Here is a 20265-nt window from a genome sequence, read left to right as displayed (position 1 = left end):
GAGTGATTAGTATAATTAATTAATCTCGTCAACCTTCCAAAACAGGCTTGGCTCTTAGTTGTTGCTCTCAAGTAGTTGGAACGTGGCGAGATATATAATCATTCTTTTACCTTTTTGCGTGGTTTAAATACTGAGGTTGTTACGTACGGAGTAAAAAATAAAAAAATGTTTGTGATGATGACCAATGACCTTGACTCAATTGATCACTACAATGAATTCTCTTCCGGCCACATCTGATTATTAGTTCAACGTGTCTCATCATATGATGTGTTTTCCATCCATCCATCCATTCATCTTCGCCAGAGATATGGCGTTGGCGTACTCTCAGTTCCAACATTTTGAGTTCTACTATATAGACTCTTAAATTTTTCTTTCTGATGTGACGAGCACTGATGAAATACTTTTTTTCATGTAGATTTCAATACAAATATCTATATCAAGATTCTATGTGTAGAAGTAAAAATTGAGAGTATAAAATGAGAATTCATCTAGTATTTTCTTTTTTCTCCATTGCTTCAATTCTGCCCTTCTGCTAGCTTCTGGGCCTCCCTCGCCAGAGTACTGCTTTGACCAACGACATCCACTGCCCTATTTAGTGCTCCTCACCCTTTTCCTTACAAGTTACAACATTCACTTTCATAACTCCCCACCAAGACTCGTCGAAAAACATAAATCGTGAGTTACTTAGTCCAGTCTCTAAATTTATTTGTCAGTTAAATTCTTCCAGTATAGTACAACTTTTAAGTGATCGATTGAACCAACTAAGTTATTCCCACAGTCGAACAATTACCTTAATAACCACTAGATTTCAAATTTGATTATTTGAGGGAACTGTATATTGATTTTCCTATAAATTAAAAAATTCTAAGTATTATACTTTTAACAATTTGGGCCATGCAATTGATGGTTAGTTTGTGGTTTAGTTTCGTGTAATTATTTTATTTTATTTTTTGGTAAGAAAATATCAAAGTATACCCAAACCATGACCATGCATACTGATATTTGATAAATTATAAAATATGTGAATGGACATGATATAATATGATAATACATAAAATGTGAGGGTAAGTTGGGCATTGGATCTTTGAAATGTGTATGTTGAAACTTGAAAAACTAAAGGGGAAGTAAAGGTAAACGACAAACACAAAAAAAAAAAAAAAAAAAAAAAAAAAGATAATTATATAATTGTATTGTTAAATTTAGGATAGGAAACAGGGTCAATTATTACCGGAGCTAGCCGGTCTTCTTGTTCCCCTCGCATCCCCATGCTTTGCTTTCATCCCGCCCATTCACCGGCCACTGCTTGGCATCAGTCATCAGAGCTGTAAGAAATACAACCACCAAAGAAAATCTCATTTCTCTCTCTATTTCTATATGTGTTCTCTTTCTCTCTCTATTTCTTGCTTTCTTTAATTTCTCTCTATATCTCTCTACGTCGGAGGTGATTGTGTCGGATTCCTCCCATCTGCGCCAGAAACATCACTGTTTTCGTCTCTCTCTAACCACATGATCTCTCTACAGTGACGATTAGAAAGACTGTTCCTTTCTTTTTTACTATCTTTTTAGTTGAAGGGAGAGGTTATAGAGAGTGAGTGATGGCTGAGGGATTTGAGCCATATCATGTCCCACAACAAAGCCGAAGAGATAAGCTGAGAGTCCTGGTTCAGAGCCACCCAGAGTGCGTGGATAATCTCCATGGCTGCGCAGGTTTGGCCCCTCTTTATGATCCACCTGTCATCCCTTCAGATTTGCTAACCTGCGCCACACTCCATGGCCACCACCCACTTCTCTCTGATCACAATAAGCACCACCACACTGGTAAAGGTGCGAGCTTGATGAGTGGCGCCACTAATTTCTCCCCGCCCACTATGTATATGGATCCGCAATCTTCTGTTCCTCTCCACTTAAATCAAGAAATCACCAGAAACCCGTTTCTCTACGCCGCCCCTCCGCACAACCTTAGGTTTCATGATAATAATTCTTTCCATGGTGGGGAGGTTACCGTGGTGTACAAACCGGAGCCTTTGTCAGTGACGCCAGGTGCTCACGAGGCTACCACTCCTACTATAAGAGGTCAAGGTTTATCTTTGACTTTGTCCTCACATCACACTCACCAACACCAAAGCGCCAGTCTTCCTCTGGAGCTCAATCTGCAAAGATATGACGCCTCAATGACCTCTGGGCTTCTGGTTTCTAGCATTCATGGTGATGGCGTGGGCAGTAACTGCTCCACTTACAATAATCATGATGCTGACCAGCTGTCACGGACCTGTTCTGGGGTGCCTGGGCCCTTCACAGGCTACGCCTCAATCTTGAAGGGTTCTAGATTCTTGAAGCCTGCTCAGCAGTTGTTGGAGGAGGTTTGTGATGTGGTTAGGGGTGTTTATGCTGAGAAGCTGGAAGCTGATTCAGCTTTGATGGACCCTTCCATGGAAACTCTGGTTGATGATTCTCCAAATTCTAATGATGGAGGTGAGCACAGGAGGAAGAAATCCAGGTTAATTTCAATGCTAGATGAGGTAGTATTTCATCTTCATCTATGGAGTATTATTATTATTCACTTCCGGTTGTCGTTTTCTTTAAGCTTCAACTTTATGCATCTACTGTGGTTTTCTGCCTCCAATAATTTATATAGCTACTGTTCAATGTCAAACTTCAGCTTGCTATTTCTGTGCCCTTTAACCAAATAGTTGCAGTTTTGTGTTAAGTATCTTCAATTCTTCCCATTGATGTGATTTTTCATTTGATTCATATGGCTATACTTATCTAGTTTTCTATATGAATTCCAACTTTTTTCATTATTGTGGATGCTGTGATTCTTTAAAGTAATGCATCAATTCATTGCCTTTACCAACATGCAATATCCAATTTGTGGTGTTGCATGACTTAGAGTCATAGGAGAATATGATCAAGTGCTAGCTTTATTTTATTTTATTTTATTTAATTTTTGAGTGACAAGTGAAACCCGTGTAATCTTTGCCTTGCAACCCTAGCCGACAAAGTACCAAAGAAGTAAACCGGCTTAGGTTACCATAGTTGACCGGGTAAAATCAAGAAGCTTAATAAGCCTGAGTTGAACTGCTAGCTTTCTTAGCCATATTTATTCCATGCAAGCCATAGATGCTTATGTTTTAGGCTGTACTGAAGTTGTTTTGGATCATTAAATCGTCTTTTGGGAAAAGGTGATTAGGGGGAATATATGCACGAAGATCGGTGCCATAAAGTGTCTGACAATATAAGAAAGAGTTGTAACAGGTGATAATGTCACTAAGTTTGGTGTTTATTTTGTACAAAAAGTTATTGAAGGAATCAATTTCTAAACGTTTATTCTCCACACAACTATCCCAGCTATAGGAAGAAAGGTACTTGCAACTGTCTTTTCTGCACTATATTTTTCTCATTGTGGAATGCTCACTGCCATTATCTTTGCATAGATTTATTTATGCTCTGGGAGAAGATTATTCTCAAACTTTGTTTATGCCCTCCATTTTATATTGTTCACTTTGGTCTCTGGGCATTCTTTTTTTCTTTTCCAGAGCATTTTTATTTCCTCGGGCAAACATAATAATCTGGAGTATTTGTAATCAGGAACTTGATCTCTTGTTTCACCAAGTTATACTGATTAATATGCCATTGCTGATGAAATTTGACAAAATCTTGAACTCTTGCTGATTTCGTGAGGGGTATGGGATTGAAACCACCAAGAAAATGCTGCTTATGTTCCATATAAATAAGCACCCTTTAGGTTGTAGATTTCTTATAGGATCTTTGGAATGCTGGCTGTTAATAAGGTTTGGTTGTAGCTTAACAATAAAGTTTCAGGTTCTGGGTGTTTACATAAATGCATTATTCATAAAGTTAGGTAATAAAGTTTGAATCTTTTTGTGTTTGATTATTGAACACCTTTCATCTACAATAGGTTTACAGGAGGTATAAGCAGTACTACCAACAGCTGCAAGCAGTTGTTGCGTCTTTTGAATCCGTTGCTGGACTAAACAATGCAGCACCCTTTGCAAACTTAGCACTGAAAGCCATGTCGAAGCATTTCAGATGCTTGAAAGACGCCATAACTGAGCAGCTGCAGTTTATAGGCAAATCGCAAGGCCATATGAATTACGAGGGAGAAGCCTCTCCCAGCTCTGAAAATCTGGGGAAAGGACTTTATTTCCAAAGCACAGCTATTCGTAACGCTGGGTTAATGGAACATCAGCCTGTCTGGCGTCCCCAACGGGGGTTACCAGAACGTGCAGTCACCGTGCTCAGGGCATGGTTGTTTGATCACTTTCTCCACCCGTAAGTTATATGTTACTTCATCAAATCTGGTAGCCTGTTCTGGGATTTTGTTTTGAAGACATAAAGTTCATATCTTTACTTAATACAATTGATATTGTCACCTTTGCAGTTATCCCACAGACACAGACAAGATAATGTTGGCTAAACAGACAGGTCTCTCGAGAAATCAGGTAAGCATTCAATTCTTTTTCAAATTAATGCTTCTAAACTTTGTTGGGAATTGAAGGATTCTTTGTTGTTGATGATGAAACAGGTGTCTAACTGGTTCATCAATGCAAGGGTTAGACTATGGAAGCCAATGGTGGAAGAGATTCACAATCTGGAAACGCGGCAAGCGCAAAAGAATTCACAAACCAAAGAACAGAATCAAAACAATCCAAGCGAGCATTTAAGCATGAGGAATTCTGTGGCCTGTGAAGATGCATCGGCGTCCATGCACCAAATTCAAGAACTTCCGACAAAGCGAACACGGAACGAGGCTGAGAATTTCATGGGGGGCGATGAGGCGGCGATGGATCTATCGTACGGCAATTTGTCGCACCACTCTCGCCTGGGAATCGGCGCCGCCGCCGGCGGAAGCAGCAGCGTCTCCTTAACCCTGGGCCTTCACCAAAACAACGAGCTTGGTTTGTCGGATTCCTTCCCGGTGAACGCCGCCCAGCGCTTCGGGCTGGATGCAAGCAGCGAAGGATTTGTACTGTCTGGGTTCGAAGCGCAAAACACGCAATTCGGAAGAGACATCATCGGAGGATAACCATAATGTTTTGCTTGCCGCCCGCCATGGGTCAGCCATGAATTTGCTATAGAAACTAGATTAGGCTTCAATTTCATATTTTATGATGATGATCAAGCATATTATCCAAAACTGACTGGCCTTTCTGAGATTGCAGCTTTCTGATAAAAAAAAAAAAAAAAAAAAAAAAAGGGATGTTAGTTCTGCTGTGATGAATAACAGCCATAAATATGTCCACCCAAAATGATTGCTTGCTTTTATTCAATGATGTATCTTTGCAGCAATGAATATATAGCTGCTCAATTTTTTGCCCAGACAAGGTATGTAATCCTAGGCAAAGTGTCCAAAAGAGTGGGTTGAAATTATGAACTCTTAAAACCTTTTTAAGTGTATGTTTGGACTTCGGAATTGGTAAGGTTGCTCTTGTTGTAGCATGTAGGGAATGGGATCATGCAAATAATGAAATTTTGTGCATGCTATCTAGTCTTTTCATCTCATCTCTCTTTATCATTCTTGCTTCAATTTCATTTTAATTTTGTATAATATGAAAACAATGTCTTTTTCTTTTATTGATTCCTATTGTAATCTATACTCTATACTATATATTAAAACAAAATCCTGAAATTTTAATAATTCTTAAAAAATATCTCTACCTAATAAAATATATTGATTTCTACTTTCCCATTCGTACAATAATTCTGGGTTAAAATTCTATTCTAATATTATAAAATAGTGTAATACAATTCCTATTGTAATTTATACAATTCCTATAAAATTTTAACCCAGAATTATTGTACGAATTGAAAAATAGAAATCAATTATTGTTATATTATTATTGTGACTCACGGCCATTATATACTAACAGAATTTGAAAATAAACTAATAATAATAATAATAATAATAATAAGTGGTAAAAATAATGTCTAAAAGTAATTAAGTGTTAATAATAATAGTAAGAATATTAACGTAATAATTATAACATAGAATAAATTGTAATAATTAATAATTAATAGCCTAGGATTAAATTTGGAATTGTCAGGAAAGATAAGCGACCTCGGGTGAAATTAACTCTTAAATAATTATATATCGATTTAAATATTCTTAATATATTACAACAATTCCATTTCGTGCATCGCACGGGTGAAAATACTAGTTTTGTATAATATGAAAACAATGTCTTTTTCTTTTATTATTATAAGAAGAGAAAAAATTGAATGGATTTAGAGTAAATAGTGAATAATTACAGATTTAGTGATGTGACATTTTGAAAAGCTTTTTGAATTAGCATTTTGGAGTTTATAAAGTAATGATAGTTTTTTTTTTTTTTTAATTACAATGGAAGGAGAATATATTCGCATATTCAATCTACGCCTACAACAAAGCTCAAACCTTAAACCTCCCACATAAGGGAGCAACCAAATACCAGCGAACCACAATGTCCTTGGTATGTTGATGTTGATGTTGATTTGTAATTAAAATTACATGAATTTATAAACTAATGTGAATACAATAAATGCTTTAACACTTTGGAGGGAAAAATTTTTCCCTAATCATTTTGCTTTAATATATATAGAGAGATAGAGATTTAAGTAGCAATTTGAGCATTTTGCTTTAATATATATAGAGAGATAGTGTGAATGGAGGTTATACATTTCATTTATGTCCGTTTTTCTGTTACGTTTTTTTTTTAAATAAACTTTATGCAATAAGAGTTGTATTATACAAATTTTTTGGACAAACATACCCCTGCTGTTATAAGACTATAAGTTTCGTTATCTTTTTCTACTATTGTTATGCATCTATCATATATTTTCTTATGTTCTTCAATAATAATAATAATAATAATAATAATAATAATAATAATAATAATAATAATAATAATAATAATAATAATAATAATATAGTCATTATATATCAGAGTTATAAATTAGTTATTTCATTAAATAGAAATATCAAATTTATAAAAATATTTTACATTATTATTATTTTCAATAATATAAAAATCTAAAATTTAAATAAATCTAAAGTTTTTAATATAAAGTATTAATATTAGACACCTATTTTTATAAGTTTTCGGAAAAAAAAAAAGGAGAAAAGAGGCAAATTATTGTGTGGACTAATGGGGTACGGACCCAATGGGCCTAGGGCCCGAAGAAGAAAGAAGAAAGGAAGGGATGAAGATTGGGCCCACGGAAGACCGGCCCCAACAAAGAGAAAAGAAAGCCCAGAGATAGCCATAAACGAGCCCAGGAGATCGGCGTGAGCAAGGGGTCGGCTCAGCAAGGTAGCCGTTAGTTGGCATTTAAGAGCCTCTTCAAGGCTCGGTCAAATAGGCTGTTGGGAGGCCTAGTAACGGCAGTCCAACGGCTCCTAAGTTTAATAAGGCCACATTATGGCACTTTAATGCACGCATTTAGAATTAGTAAGGGTGACCCATTATAAAAGGGATCCTTTGAGAATGTAAAAGGGGGCCAAGTCGAATTGTTCAAAGATTACACAAGAAATATACGGAAAGTCATAGCTATTCTCCTTGTAAGTCTCATAGTTTGTTTGAAAGGTGAAACTACTAACCACGGTTATGTTGGACCTCCTTGGGCCCAAAAATCCTAAAACCAACACTAGCGCCGTCTGTGGGGACGTGACAAAAGGTCGCGTTTACCTCTTTGATCTAAGCGAATTCAGAAAGCATCCGAAGAGCGAAGTCGACAGGAACAAGAGATCGAAACTATAGTGGGAGAACAGAGCCATGCCACGGGAAGTCGTAGCGCACGAAACGCAGGTTTGGATCCGTGGGAACAAGGGAGTCAGCAGAACTCACGGGGACAGGAAGAGGACTCGGTGCCTCGACCACCGCCATTGCCTATAGTACCGCTCACTCCTGTGCAAATAGATGTTATTGCCCGAGCGATGGCCGACCAGGAAGAAGAGCCTTTTTAAAAAAATGTAAAAATATAAAAAATATACTTTTTATTTATTATTCATACAATAATAATTGGAGAAAAGAAAAGTTGGCCACTAGGCCTATCAGTGAACACATTTATTGGATTCACCAAAGGTACAATGACTCTAGGGTCGCCCAAAAGAAGTGGGCAACAATTATGGGGTTGGATATACCGGTGGACCCAATCCACTGTTTTTGGGCCAAAGGCTGAAATAGGTTCCTACTTTTTTTTTTTTTTTTGGGTCATAATTTATTTTGAGACGTACGAGAATACTTTTAATACCACAGGTTTCCTCAGCTGTAAGCTGTCAGGTAGGGTCTCAGTAGATGCATTTTAGTGCTCAAATCTGAGATTTTTTTTTTTTTTTTAATTTAATTAGAGCACAAGGTATTTTGTGTAGGTTCTAATTATAAAATACGCCTTAAAGTTCGTTCTTCGTACAATACTTAAACTAATTCTTGTTTGTATCAGGCCGACTCAATTAAAGGGTAAAGTGTTCGTCACATTAATTTTTTTATAGGAGAGAGATTTAGTCAAGAAAGAGATTCACGTCATCTTATTCATACTTTATACATTATGAAATTCGAAATAATTCTGAGATAATTCGAATTAATCCTGAGATATGTAGTTAAGAGGAAAGAACTTTACATCATCTCATTTACAACCCATGAGTTAAGAAATTGAAATTAACTTCACTATTGCTTTAACAAAACCAAAAAAAAAAAAAAAAAAAAGATTTTGGGATTAATTTAAATTTTATTTAGGGCTGGGGAAAGTCACATTTACTTTTTTAACAAGGAGTTTCTTTTTCTAGTCTTTAATATTTAATTTAATTTTTCAAATATTGTATTTATCACCTGTAAAATTTAGATGAAAATTAATTAAATTCTACAATCGAGTAAACGAGAAATATCTAAACTAACCACCATAGCATTCAGTGGAGAAGGTATTGATTCTTTGTGCTTCACCGAGTTGAGAAAGTAGTTATGAACCGATAATGCATTGTCATGGAATAGTAGTACTAAAAAAAAAACCATAGCATTCAAATGTGAGGAATTCATTTTTCAATAAAAAATGAATTTTAAGAACCAAACAACAACAAAAAAAACACCATTTTCTTCTTCTCCCATAAAAAGGTTGAATCCCCAACCCCAAGAGCCCCACACCCCGACTCGACGAAACATTTGAGAGGATAGAAATTAAACCAGGGGTGACTCAATGACACAGCAGACAGCACATTGCACACAATATTATATTATTCTGCTACAGTTTTATATGACAATATACCTATACAATGATCCAAAAAAAGTCTATGGTACAATGTATAACAACTACATATTCTTCCTAAAGGGCTAAAAAGCATCAGCATGGAAACACAAATGACAAATATTGCCAACACAGAAAGAAACACTTCTCAAATGCTGCATGGGACTACGTCTGAAATTTGTAATGCCGCCGTTTCGTTTACACATTCCAGCAGCGTTTGTACCACCGAAGCCATTGTAGGCCTCAAGTTCTTGTTTTCCTCCACGCATGAAAGACCCACCTGGATCAGTGTCTTAGCCTGCCACCTGCTGAACTTCCCTTCCAGTCTTTTATCCACTATATCATCCACCCATGATGTCTCTTCTCCAGATTCTATTTTCCCTTTCACTGCCATGACAAACTTTTTCATGTTTGTTTCCTGGGGATCATCGTCACCCTCTTCCGCAACCCATCTGGAGATCCTGTTCCCGTTCACCATTTCCAGGATCACCACGCCGTAACCGTAGACATCTACTTTTGCAGTGATAGGCTGGTTTAGAGCCCACTCGGGAGCCATGTAACCTTTTGTCCCTCGAATTCTGGTGAAATATGATCCAGGGTCGCCTCTTTGAGATAGCTTGGCCAGGCCGAAATCTGCAATCTTGGGTTCGAAGTCGATGGTGAGAAGTATATTTTCTGGTTTCACGTCACAATGGATCACCCATTCCAGGCATTCATGGTGAAGATATGCCAGCCCTTTGGCCGTGCCTAATGCGACCTCAAACCTTTCTTCCCAACCAAGAAAATTTGAGGTATAAATGTGCTTGTCCAGTGACGAATTTTGTACAAATTCGTAGACCAAAAGGCGGTGTTTCCTTTCTGCACAAAAACCCCACATTCTCACTAAATTCCTGTGGTTGATTTTACCGATTGTGGTCATCTCTGCCCAGAATTGTTCTTCTCCTTCAAACTCATCCCCAAGTCTCTTCACTGCCACCACCCTTTCATCTCCCAAAACGCCTTTGTAAACAGCCCCCGAGCCGCCTCTCCCTAGTTCTTCCTGGAAATTCTTGGTTGCCTTCTTGAGTTCTGCATAAGTGAACCTCCTGAACTGACTGGATAACATGGAATATCCATTCTCCAGTGAAGCTGGGATCCCATGCTTGCTGAATAAAGCCCACCATCCCAACAGAATCACAAGAACTTCAATCCCACCCAGGGCTGAACAAAACGAGTAGAGATAAACCCATCTCACCTTCCTAGTTTTCGTTTCGTAATGAGAACGAACAAGAAGTTCTTCTACGATCGAGGGACATACTACATCAGAAGGTTTGAGAATTGCAGAATTTGATTCTGGTGGTGTCAAATTCCTGGGGAGTTTTAGATATGTACTCCCTTGAAAATCTGGAGATCTGTACCCATTGTAAAGCACACTTTTGGTGTAACATTTTGCTTCCCCAATTTTCCTGTAGGTAAATGCTCGACAACGATCATCTTCTCTACACAAAGCCTTGCAGTCTTCCAGAGACATTTGGCTGTTGTTAAGATCAAACCCGTAGTAATCAGTGTGAGAAATCTCCAAATACTTGATTGGCTGAGCCATTAAAGCTGTTTCATTGAACAAAGCCCTACAGCCTCCCCTCCAGTCACTTGAATTAGCTACCACAAACCCTGGGGGACATGAACACCTGGGTTGTGAAGCCGGTGAATATTCGCAAATACCAAATCTTCCACATGTCCCATGTATATCACATGTTTGTTGAAATGCCTGCCATGTTATCTCCCATGTCCCCGTCGAATCGTCCAAGCTGTACATTCTGAGGTTCCCATCATTGTCCATTGTCATCCTTCTCTTGATCCCAGCTCCCATGTCAGTACTATTGAAGTGCAGAAAGTCGCTCGATGAAAACGTTCCCATGTCATCAAAGGAAGCAATTCTGGAACTGTTTTGGCTGGTTCTCCCACTTGCGTATATGTCAATTCTTGGATTAGGCCAATAAATACTTGAAACCTGAGGCCCATCATAGATCAATTTCAGAACATTGTCACTGTCAAAGTAGAAACTGTAGTACCTGTAAAGGTGAGAAAATCATATATGTCATCAGAAGTACTGGCTATTTATAGTCCTGAAGTTAGAAAAAGGTGGAACCAAGTTAAAATGAACTAATTCTAAAGGGGAGCTACTGTAACAACCTGAAAACTAAATAATACAGCAAATATAAAAGGAATAATACAATTAATCCTTAATAGTACCCTGGTTCAAAGCTCCCATTTCTTAAATGAGAGGTGAATCTATAGTTCTTTCTGATCTCTTGATGAGGGAGTAAAGTATGAGTGGGAAAACTGAAACTTTCCCAGAGAATTTCGCCGTTCGGATCCCGGAGGACAAGGTTTCCAGTATCAAGAAGCTCAGCTCTATGGACGTCATCTGATATGGTGTCAGTCACCCACACGACGGTGCCATCCACGTCAGAAACTGTCATGGTTCCATCTTTTCTGAGCGACAACCTTGAACCTTGGCTGTTGACAGGTTTGTCTCTGTTGGCCACCCAGGTAACGGTTTTGTCCCTGGAATTGGTGTACCAAATTGCAAACCAGTAGGCATTGGTGCTGCCCAATCCTAAGAAACCGCAGGTGAATGTTTTGTCTGGGGAGGTTAGAAAATCTGATTCACCACCCTCAACGGATAAAGAATCGCCCCTTTCCAACTCAGACTTTGCTTCTGAATGATGGGAAGAGAAAACTAGAAAGGCTAAAACAAAAGAGCTCATTATGGTGCATTGGTGCTTCATCATGGCTGAATTGAAAGAAGTGAATGAATTCTATTAGGTTTATGGTATGAGAAAAACCAATTAGGTTGCATGTATATATAGCCTAACTTTTTTTTTTTTTTTGAGTTACGTGAAAATTCTATAACCCCACGTTATGACCTTAACCAGCAAATGACAAACTAGCCTAAGTTATTTAATTCATAATTGACCAACTCTCACTAAGAGTTGATTGAACTACTTGTAATATTGTAATAAGTAATTAACTTGGCTGGCCGGCTTAATTGTCCTTGACTATTTCTACTTTCTTGATAGAAGACTAGCTAGATTTTTTATTTTTATTTTGAGGAAAAGAAGACTAGCTAGATAATCCTTCTAGAATTTGAGTTCTAAATTCCAGTCCATGTGGGGGCGATCGATGTAATGTTTGAAATGATAGTGATAGGCTGATAGCTAGCTGTATGGCCGGCATGCAATGTATGCATGAAATTAATGATCAGAGTTGGGGTTCAGTCTTTTGGAAGAAGAATGAAATTAATGATCAAATAAATGTGTCAGCTAGTTTTCTGGGATGAAATTAAAGATATATAATATATTATAAAGTACGATGATGTCTTCTTTTTAACTATATATATGTATGTTCATTTTAACTGGATTGTAGCTTTCTTCCACCATATATTAATTATTGTAGGCTTGAATTTTTTTAAGATTATGAAGAAGGCATTTTGAAAAGACAATGGATGTGCATGTAAACCAGTTGAAAATTTTGGGCAAAGATGTAGAGTGTTTCTAGGGTAATTTTAAGATTTTGGACCACCAAGTCAAATTGTTCATTCGTTCTATTTTATTTAAATACAGCAAGTGCAATGGGGGACAATTTCCTTTCGGGAGAGTGTTTCTAGGGTTTATTTCTCTTACTCTTCAATTCTTTAGAATAATAATGTTACATTTCTTCATAAAAATCACCCCTTAATATTTATTATATAGGGTGTCATTATTCTATTAGATTTTTTTGGTGTATTTATATTAGATGAATTTTTATTAACTCGTGGTAAAATTATATTGTTCGATACACGGTACTATCCCAACACTGAATCAGGATCAAGCACTACTTTAATTTATTTCCTCATACTTTCAAGGACCTATCAGCCTTAACTACATAGTATATATGCACTCGTGACCTATTCTGATTAGGGGTGTTAGTGAACAGAGCTTTCGGCAAATTACTCGTGTTCGTGTTCGGTAAGCGTTCGTTTATGTTCGTTTGTTAAGGTAAACGAACATTAACAAACAAAATTTAGAGCTCGGTTAATAAAGAAACAGAGCTTGAACAGTTGTAAGCTCGTTTGCTAAGAGATCGCGAACAAGCTCGTTTGTGTTCGTTTACTAATGTTCGTGAACAAGCTTGTTTATGTTCGTTTAATAATGTTCGTGAACAAACTCGTCTGTGTTCGTTTAATAATGTTTGCGAACATGTTCACAAACATATATATTATATTATATTATATTATATTAGAATTAATTACCGAAATGGTCCCTTGACTATAGCGAAATTACCAATTTGGTCCTTGACTATTTTTTTGACCAATTAAGTCCCTCAACTTTAAAAATCTTAACCAATTTGGTCCTCCGTTTGTTTGACCGTTAGTCAACCGTTAACTTGGGACCAAATTGGTAATTTGCTATAGTCAAGGGACCATTTTGGTAATTAACTTTAAGGGTGGGCAATTCCGTTAAGTTTTTTCAAACCGAATCGTACCAAACTAGTTAGATTCGGTAATATACCGAACAACCGAACGGTAATAGATTTTTGTATACCGAACGGTTCGTTAAAAACTCGAACCGAACGGTAGAGCAAGTAGCAAGGGACTTGGATTTACTTTAAATTTATTTATTTATTTATTATTATTATTATTATTATTATTATTATTATTATTATTATTATTATTATTATTATTATTATTATTATATTTTAAAAAAAAAATCAAACGGTATTCGGTTCGGTTCGGTACGGTTCAATTCGAGAAAACTAAATCGAGTTTCCCACCCCTAAAGTTAATTACCAAAATGGTCCATTGACTATAGCGAAATTACCAATTTGATCCCAAGTTAACGGTTGACTAACGGTCAAACAAACGGAGGACCAAATTGGTTAAAGTTTTTAAAGTTGAGGGACTTAATTGGTTTAAAAAAATAGTAAAGGACCAAATTGGTAATTTTGCTATAGTCAAGGGACCATTTTGATAATTAACTCTATTATATTATATTAGTTATGTAGTTCAGTAGTTGTATTGTTTGTTTGATTATTGTTCGTGAACGTAGATTATTTATTGTTCACGAACGAATTGTGATCATGAACATGTGCATGTGTTTGTTTATTAAGTGTTCATGAACGTAAATAAATACGTTCATGAACGTGTTTGTTAATGAACATGTTTGTTAACGTTAACGAACACATTTGCGAATGTGTTCACAAACATTAACAAACACGTTCGCGAACATGTTCGTTAACGTTAACGAACACGTTCGTGAACGTGTTCGCGAACGTTAACAAACACTAACGAATGCTTAACAAACAAACACGAACAAGATTTTCAAAAACCTTAACAAACGAACACGAACAGAAACACTCCAAATTCCTTAACAAACGAACACGAACAACCTCTGTTCGTTTATGTTCGGTTCGTTAACAGCCCTAATTCTGATACTCATTTTCAGATCAAACGCTTTACCACTATGTCTAAAGTTATAGCTGGTAGTGAAAACACAATTTTATTTCTTATACTTGCGTAGCAGTTAGTGTCACGTTCCGATGATACGATGCTAGACTCGACCTTCAAGTCTCTGGCCGTGCTAACAAGTGTTAAGCTTTCAAGGTTCCAAATTTGACTTCGCATGAGAGTTGTCTGATCTATTGGTGTTCTTGGTTTGAACCGACTAACTATGGACAACCTAAACTGATTTACCTAATTATGATCCTTAACCAACTATGTCACAAGAAGGACTTCACCCAAAGCAATAAGTACTAATTTAACCTCGACGTGCTCAACCAAATCTTTGTAGCGTTGGATATATTGATATATTTGATCTTATAAGACCGTCTAAACTAGACCTAGCTCTTCTTAGATTGATATTTTCGATCTCATTAATTAGACTTGACTCAATAAGTCACGAGTAATATAATAATGTGATCCTAATATTACGTTATCGTTTTTCTTTACAAATATAAATGAAATTGAAACTTGTGCCTGCCTCACAATTCAAAGCTCAGAGATGTTCTTTAACATTAATTCAAAGCTCAGAAATAAATGTTATTGGAAATAATATTCTTATAATTCTCCAAAATACTGCATATTGAACCATTGAGTTAAGTCCGTGTGCGTACAAAAATATTCTTCATGAAATAATACATAGTGATTGCTGTATGGAAAGATCAATCTACTCCGTAATAAATATAAGAGCTTGCTTCCTGGGATATATATGAATCTGATGAAGTTAAGAATATATAGGTACCGTACCGTGCATTTGCGCCATTTTTTTTTCGGTCTTTTTAACTGAATTGCATATTCAAATTAATAAAAAGGCAGACACAAGAAAATCTGCATGTTTGATGAGGTCGAGCGAATAGGGAGCACAGTATACCATCTGAGTCAATTCTAATATACGTTTCTAGCAACTTTCTAAATCCCCAAATGTCAACTCTCACCCCATCATATGCTTGAATTTATTTGTTTTTTTTTTTTTTTTTAAAGAATGATCAAGGACCGAGAAGATAATTGTTGTGTATGAGACATTTATTAGGAGATGATAGGTGCAGGAGCGTATGGTAGTGGAGTGGAGCGCAACGAGATAGAAAAGCATAATGAAGCTACAATAATAAATTTACGGTAGGTTAGAATATATATATTTTTTTTTTTGAAAGTCGGTAGGTTAGAATATAATTACATATAAATATGATGTAGTTTGTATTTATTCTAGATTTCTTGATTCTGTTTTTAAGCAATACTTAATGTGTCAACCAATCGGGCAGTTGATGAATTTGGGGTAAGTTGTAAATTAAAGTGTTTGAAGGGTAACTAGCAATAATTAATGTGTCAACTAATCGGACAGTTATAAATTTGGGGTAAGTTGTAGAGTTGTTTGAAGGATAACTATTAAGAATTTTAGACCTCTACCAAAAAAATTAAGAATTTTAGACCACCAAATCAAAGTATACTATTTTGTTGAAGAACAATAAGTGCAATAATGAGATAAAATTTCCTTGTTAGTTCTTTGGTGATGGAGAATGTTTCTAGGGTTTTGTTCTCTTATTCCTTGAATTGGTTTCTTTGTGATGGTTTTCATCACGTGATAACAGTAAGTTGGAAACTTGATAATGTTGACTAGTCACTCCATAATGTTCATTTTCTTAACATCCCCCAACCCCCCCCCCCCCCCCCCCCCCAAAATAATAATAAAAATAGAAAAAACCCTTAAATTGAAACTTCTATATGGTTTGTCTCACTATACATAACTCGATTAAATTGAAGCATGTGCTCCATCTCAACTAAAAGGCTAAGCTAATAGTTGGATTTTTCACATTAATGATTATATACTCAACAGACTAAACATTTATTTATGTGAATTCATTATAAATTTACATTTGACTCTTATGTATTTATGTGATGAATGTACAATCGTAGGTTGTCTAACTTAGCTTCACTAGGTATACGGAGTAGTTGTGTGGACCATGGTCCGAAAATGATGCCGTTTAACGACGACCATTATATTTAACAAATTCAGTATTTCTGATTTGTTCAGAGCAAAATGAAACTACAGTATATCTAAAATGAAACTGAATAACGTGTCTCACATATTGCGTTTAATTTATACTATCAAATGAAACTATAATTGAATTGAAATGATACTTTAGTTGTGTTGAAATGAAACTACATTATGTATAAAATGAAATTGAATAACATGCATGTCCACATATTGATCGAGTGTATATTGTCAAATGAAATTGTAGTTGAATTGAAATGATATTTTAGTTGTGCTGAAATGAAACTACAGTATGTACAAAAAGAAATTGAATAACATGTCTCACATATTGGGTGTATATTGTCAAATGAAACTGCAGTTATATCAAAATGATATTTTAGGTGTGTTGTAATGAAACTACAGTGTATATAAAATGAAACAAAATAACAGTTTCACATATTTGATGATATATTGTCCAATGAAATCATAGTTGAATTAGAATTATAATTTAGTGGTGTTGTAATAATACTACAGTCTGTATAAAATGAAATTCAATAACAGGTTTAACTGTAATAAGACTATTGTATGTATAATGTCAAATGAAACTGTAATTGAAACAAAATGAAACTTTAATTGTACTGAAATAAAACTACAATATATATAAAATGAAACTAAATATGTTATACAATTCAAACGTAATTAATTACACAGAACGAGTGCCGTTTCTTTAGACCATGGTCCATAGTAAAATTTGCCACTTAGACATTATATTATATTCGATCTTGTCACTCAGTTAGAAAGTTTCATTGGGCTTTAACAAGCTAAGCATTAAGAAAAATATAGAATAAGCTAGGTATCATAGGGAAAACTATGGGTATCCCTTTAATGGTATCCAAGATTCCAAGCTAAGGCCCGTATAGTATATCTGATATTTGGATTGTTTGTTATTTAATCTTCACATTCCAGCAACATTTGAACCACAGAAGCCATTGTAGGCCTCATTTTCCTGTCTTCCTCCACGCATGCAAGCCCAACCTTGATCAGTGTCTTAGCCTGTTTCCTGCTAAACTTCCCTTCCAGTCTCTTATCCACCATTTCATCCACCCACCTCTCTTCTTTTAATTCAACTTTCCTCTTCATTGCCCACAAAAACTTCTTTATATCTGCTTCCTGCTGGAACTCACTTTCTTCCACCACCCAATTTATGAGCCTACTACCCTTCACCATCTCCAGGATCACCACACCATAACCATACACATCAACTTTTGCAGTGATGGGTTGGCTTAGAGCCCATTCTGGAGCCATGTAGCCTTTGGTTCCCCGAATGTTGGTGAAATATGAACCAGGGTCGCCTCTTTGAGCAAGCTTGGCTAGCCCGAAATCTGCAATCTTGGGTTCGAGGTCACCGGTTAGAAGTATATTTTCTGGTTTTACATCACAATGGATCACCCATTCCAGGCATTCATGGTGAAGGTATGCAAGCCCTTTGGCCGTGCCTAATGCGACCTCAAACCTTTCTTTCCACCCAAGAAAATTTGGGGTGTAAATGTGCTTGTCCAGTGAGGAATTTTGTACATATTCATAGACCAAAAGGCGGTGTTTCCCTTCTGCACAAAACCCCCACATTCTCACCAAATACATATGGTTGATCTTTCCGATTGTGGTTATCTCTGCCCAGAACTGTTCTTCTCCTTGAAACTCATCTCCGAGTCTCTTCACTGCCACCGCCCTTCCATCTTCCAAACCGCCTTTGTAAACTGCACCCGAGCCTCCTCTCCCTAGCTCCACCTTGAAATTCTTGGTTGCCTTCTTCAGTTCTGCATAAGTGAACCTCCTGAACTGACTGGATAACATGCAATATCCATTCTCAATTGAAGCTGGAACCCCATGCTTGCTGAATAAAACCCACCAACCCAACACAAAAGCAAAAACTTCAACCCCACCAATTGCTAAACAAAACGAGTAGAGATAAACCCATATCAACTTCCTAGTTTTCTCTTCGTACATTGAAGGAGAACCCACCATAACTTCTGCTACCTTTTCTGGACATACCAAGTTAGAACGGTTGAGGATCACTGTACCTGATTCTGGGACTGGAAGATCTTGGGGGAGTTTTAGGAATGTACTTCCCTGAAAATCTGGGGATCTGTAGCCGTTGAAAAGCCTGTTCTTGGTGAAACATCTTATCTCTCCAATATTGTTCCAGTAAGTGAAAGCCACACACCCTTCATCCTCTAAACACATAGCCCTGCAGTCTTCCAGCGAGGAGGTTTCAGAGTAGTTGAGATCAAATCCCCAGTAATCCAGATGAGAAATCTCCAAGAACTTGACTGGCTGAGCTATTAAATCTGTTGTATTGAACAAAGCCTTACACCCTCTTCCCCAATCACTCGAATTGATCATCAAATGCCCTGGAGGACATGAACACTTGGGCTCTGGACCATAATTACAAATACCATTTCCTCCGCAGGTTCCATGTACCCCGCATGGCTTTTGAAGGGCTTGCCAGGTTATCTTCCACAGCCCAGTGGAATCATCCAAGCTGTAGATTCTGAGATTCCCATCAATGTCCAGTTTCATCCTCCTCTTGATCCCAGAACCCGCATCACTAGCGTTTAAGTATAAATTATACTCCCTTCTATCAGTAGAGAAAAACCTTCCCAGATTATCAAGAAAAGCAATTCTAGTACCATTATAGTTGGTTCTCTCGTTGGTGTACACATCAAAATAAGGGTCAGGCCAATATTCACGAGAAACATCTTGGTTATCATATACCAACTTTAGCACGTTATCACCATCAAAGAATAATCTGAAGTAGCCCGGTTCAAAGCTCCCTTCCCTTAATGGAGATATGAGCTTGTAGTCCTTGGTGAACACCTGGGAAGGGAGTAAAGTATCAGTGGGACAACCAAAGCTTTGCCAGAGAATATCCCCTTCCGGATTCTTGAGAACAAGATTCCCAGTTTCAAGAAGCTCAGCTCTATTAGCTCTAGTTCCAGGGGTAGTAATCTCCCACACGGTCTTGCCATCGACATCAGTTAACGTTAAAGCTCCATTTTTTCGGAGCGACAGCTTGGAGCTGCGGCGATTGACCGGCGTTGTCCTGTTGGCCACCCAAACAACAGTTTTGTCCCTGGAATTTGTGAACCATATTGCGAACCAGTAAGCATTGCTTCCCAATCCATAGAAGCCGCAGGAGAATGTGTTGTCTGGGGAGGTTAGAAAAGTGGAGTCTGCATCCTCAACGGATAGAGAATGGCCTCTTTCCAGCTGATGAAGGAGATGCTTAGCTTCTGCAGTTGAAATTGAATGAAAGGAATAGAGGAGGAGGAAGGAGATAATAAGAAGAGAGGTGGTTAAGCAATGAAGGTTAACCATGGCGGAAAAGATCAGAGTTGATGAGTTTGTAGGAACACATTAGACATGCAGATTTAATTATATAATAACACCTGAAGATCGAGCTTGAATGCGCGCATGCATTCTTGCATTTGGTCGTTTGAAATTAATTTCAACACACAACATTTAATTTATCAACTAATCTACT

The 20265-nt window shown here is 37.0% G+C and overlaps 3 protein-coding genes across 3 annotated transcripts; 1 reads left to right on the top strand and 2 right to left on the bottom strand.

Annotated features, from left to right (window-relative positions):
• The first annotated feature begins 1281 nt into the window (after window positions 1–1281).
• LOC109159238 (BEL1-like homeodomain protein 9) lies at window positions 1282–5413 on the top strand. The gene is made up of 4 exons (XM_019307330.1): window positions 1282–2519; window positions 3920–4293; window positions 4403–4463; window positions 4547–5413. Exons 1-4 carry the CDS (start codon window positions 1596–1598, stop codon window positions 5045–5047), a joined length of 1860 nt encoding a protein of 619 aa, XP_019162875.1. The 5' UTR covers window positions 1282–1595; the 3' UTR covers window positions 5048–5413.
• A 3969-nt stretch (window positions 5414–9382) lies between these two features.
• LOC109158748 (putative receptor protein kinase ZmPK1) lies at window positions 9383–12008 on the bottom strand. The gene is made up of 2 exons (XM_019306646.1): window positions 11467–12008; window positions 9383–11285 (listed from the first exon to the last, which is right to left on the bottom strand). Exons 1-2 carry the CDS (start codon window positions 12006–12008, stop codon window positions 9383–9385), a joined length of 2445 nt encoding a protein of 814 aa, XP_019162191.1.
• Window positions 12009–17658: 5650 nt separating this feature from the next.
• On the bottom strand, window positions 17659–20099 carry LOC109158747 (putative receptor protein kinase ZmPK1). Its single transcript, XM_019306645.1, has one exon. It carries the CDS (start codon window positions 20097–20099, stop codon window positions 17670–17672), a length of 2430 nt encoding a protein of 809 aa, XP_019162190.1. The 3' UTR covers window positions 17659–17669.
• Window positions 20100–20265: the final 166 nt, after the last annotated feature.

This window comes from Ipomoea nil, unplaced genomic scaffold, assembly GCF_001879475.1.
Source record: "Ipomoea nil cultivar Tokyo-kokei standard unplaced genomic scaffold, Asagao_1.1 scaffold2826, whole genome shotgun sequence".
NCBI classification, from domain to species: Eukaryota; Viridiplantae; Streptophyta; class Magnoliopsida; order Solanales; family Convolvulaceae; genus Ipomoea; species Ipomoea nil.
This window is presented reverse-complemented; position numbering and strand designations above follow the sequence as displayed.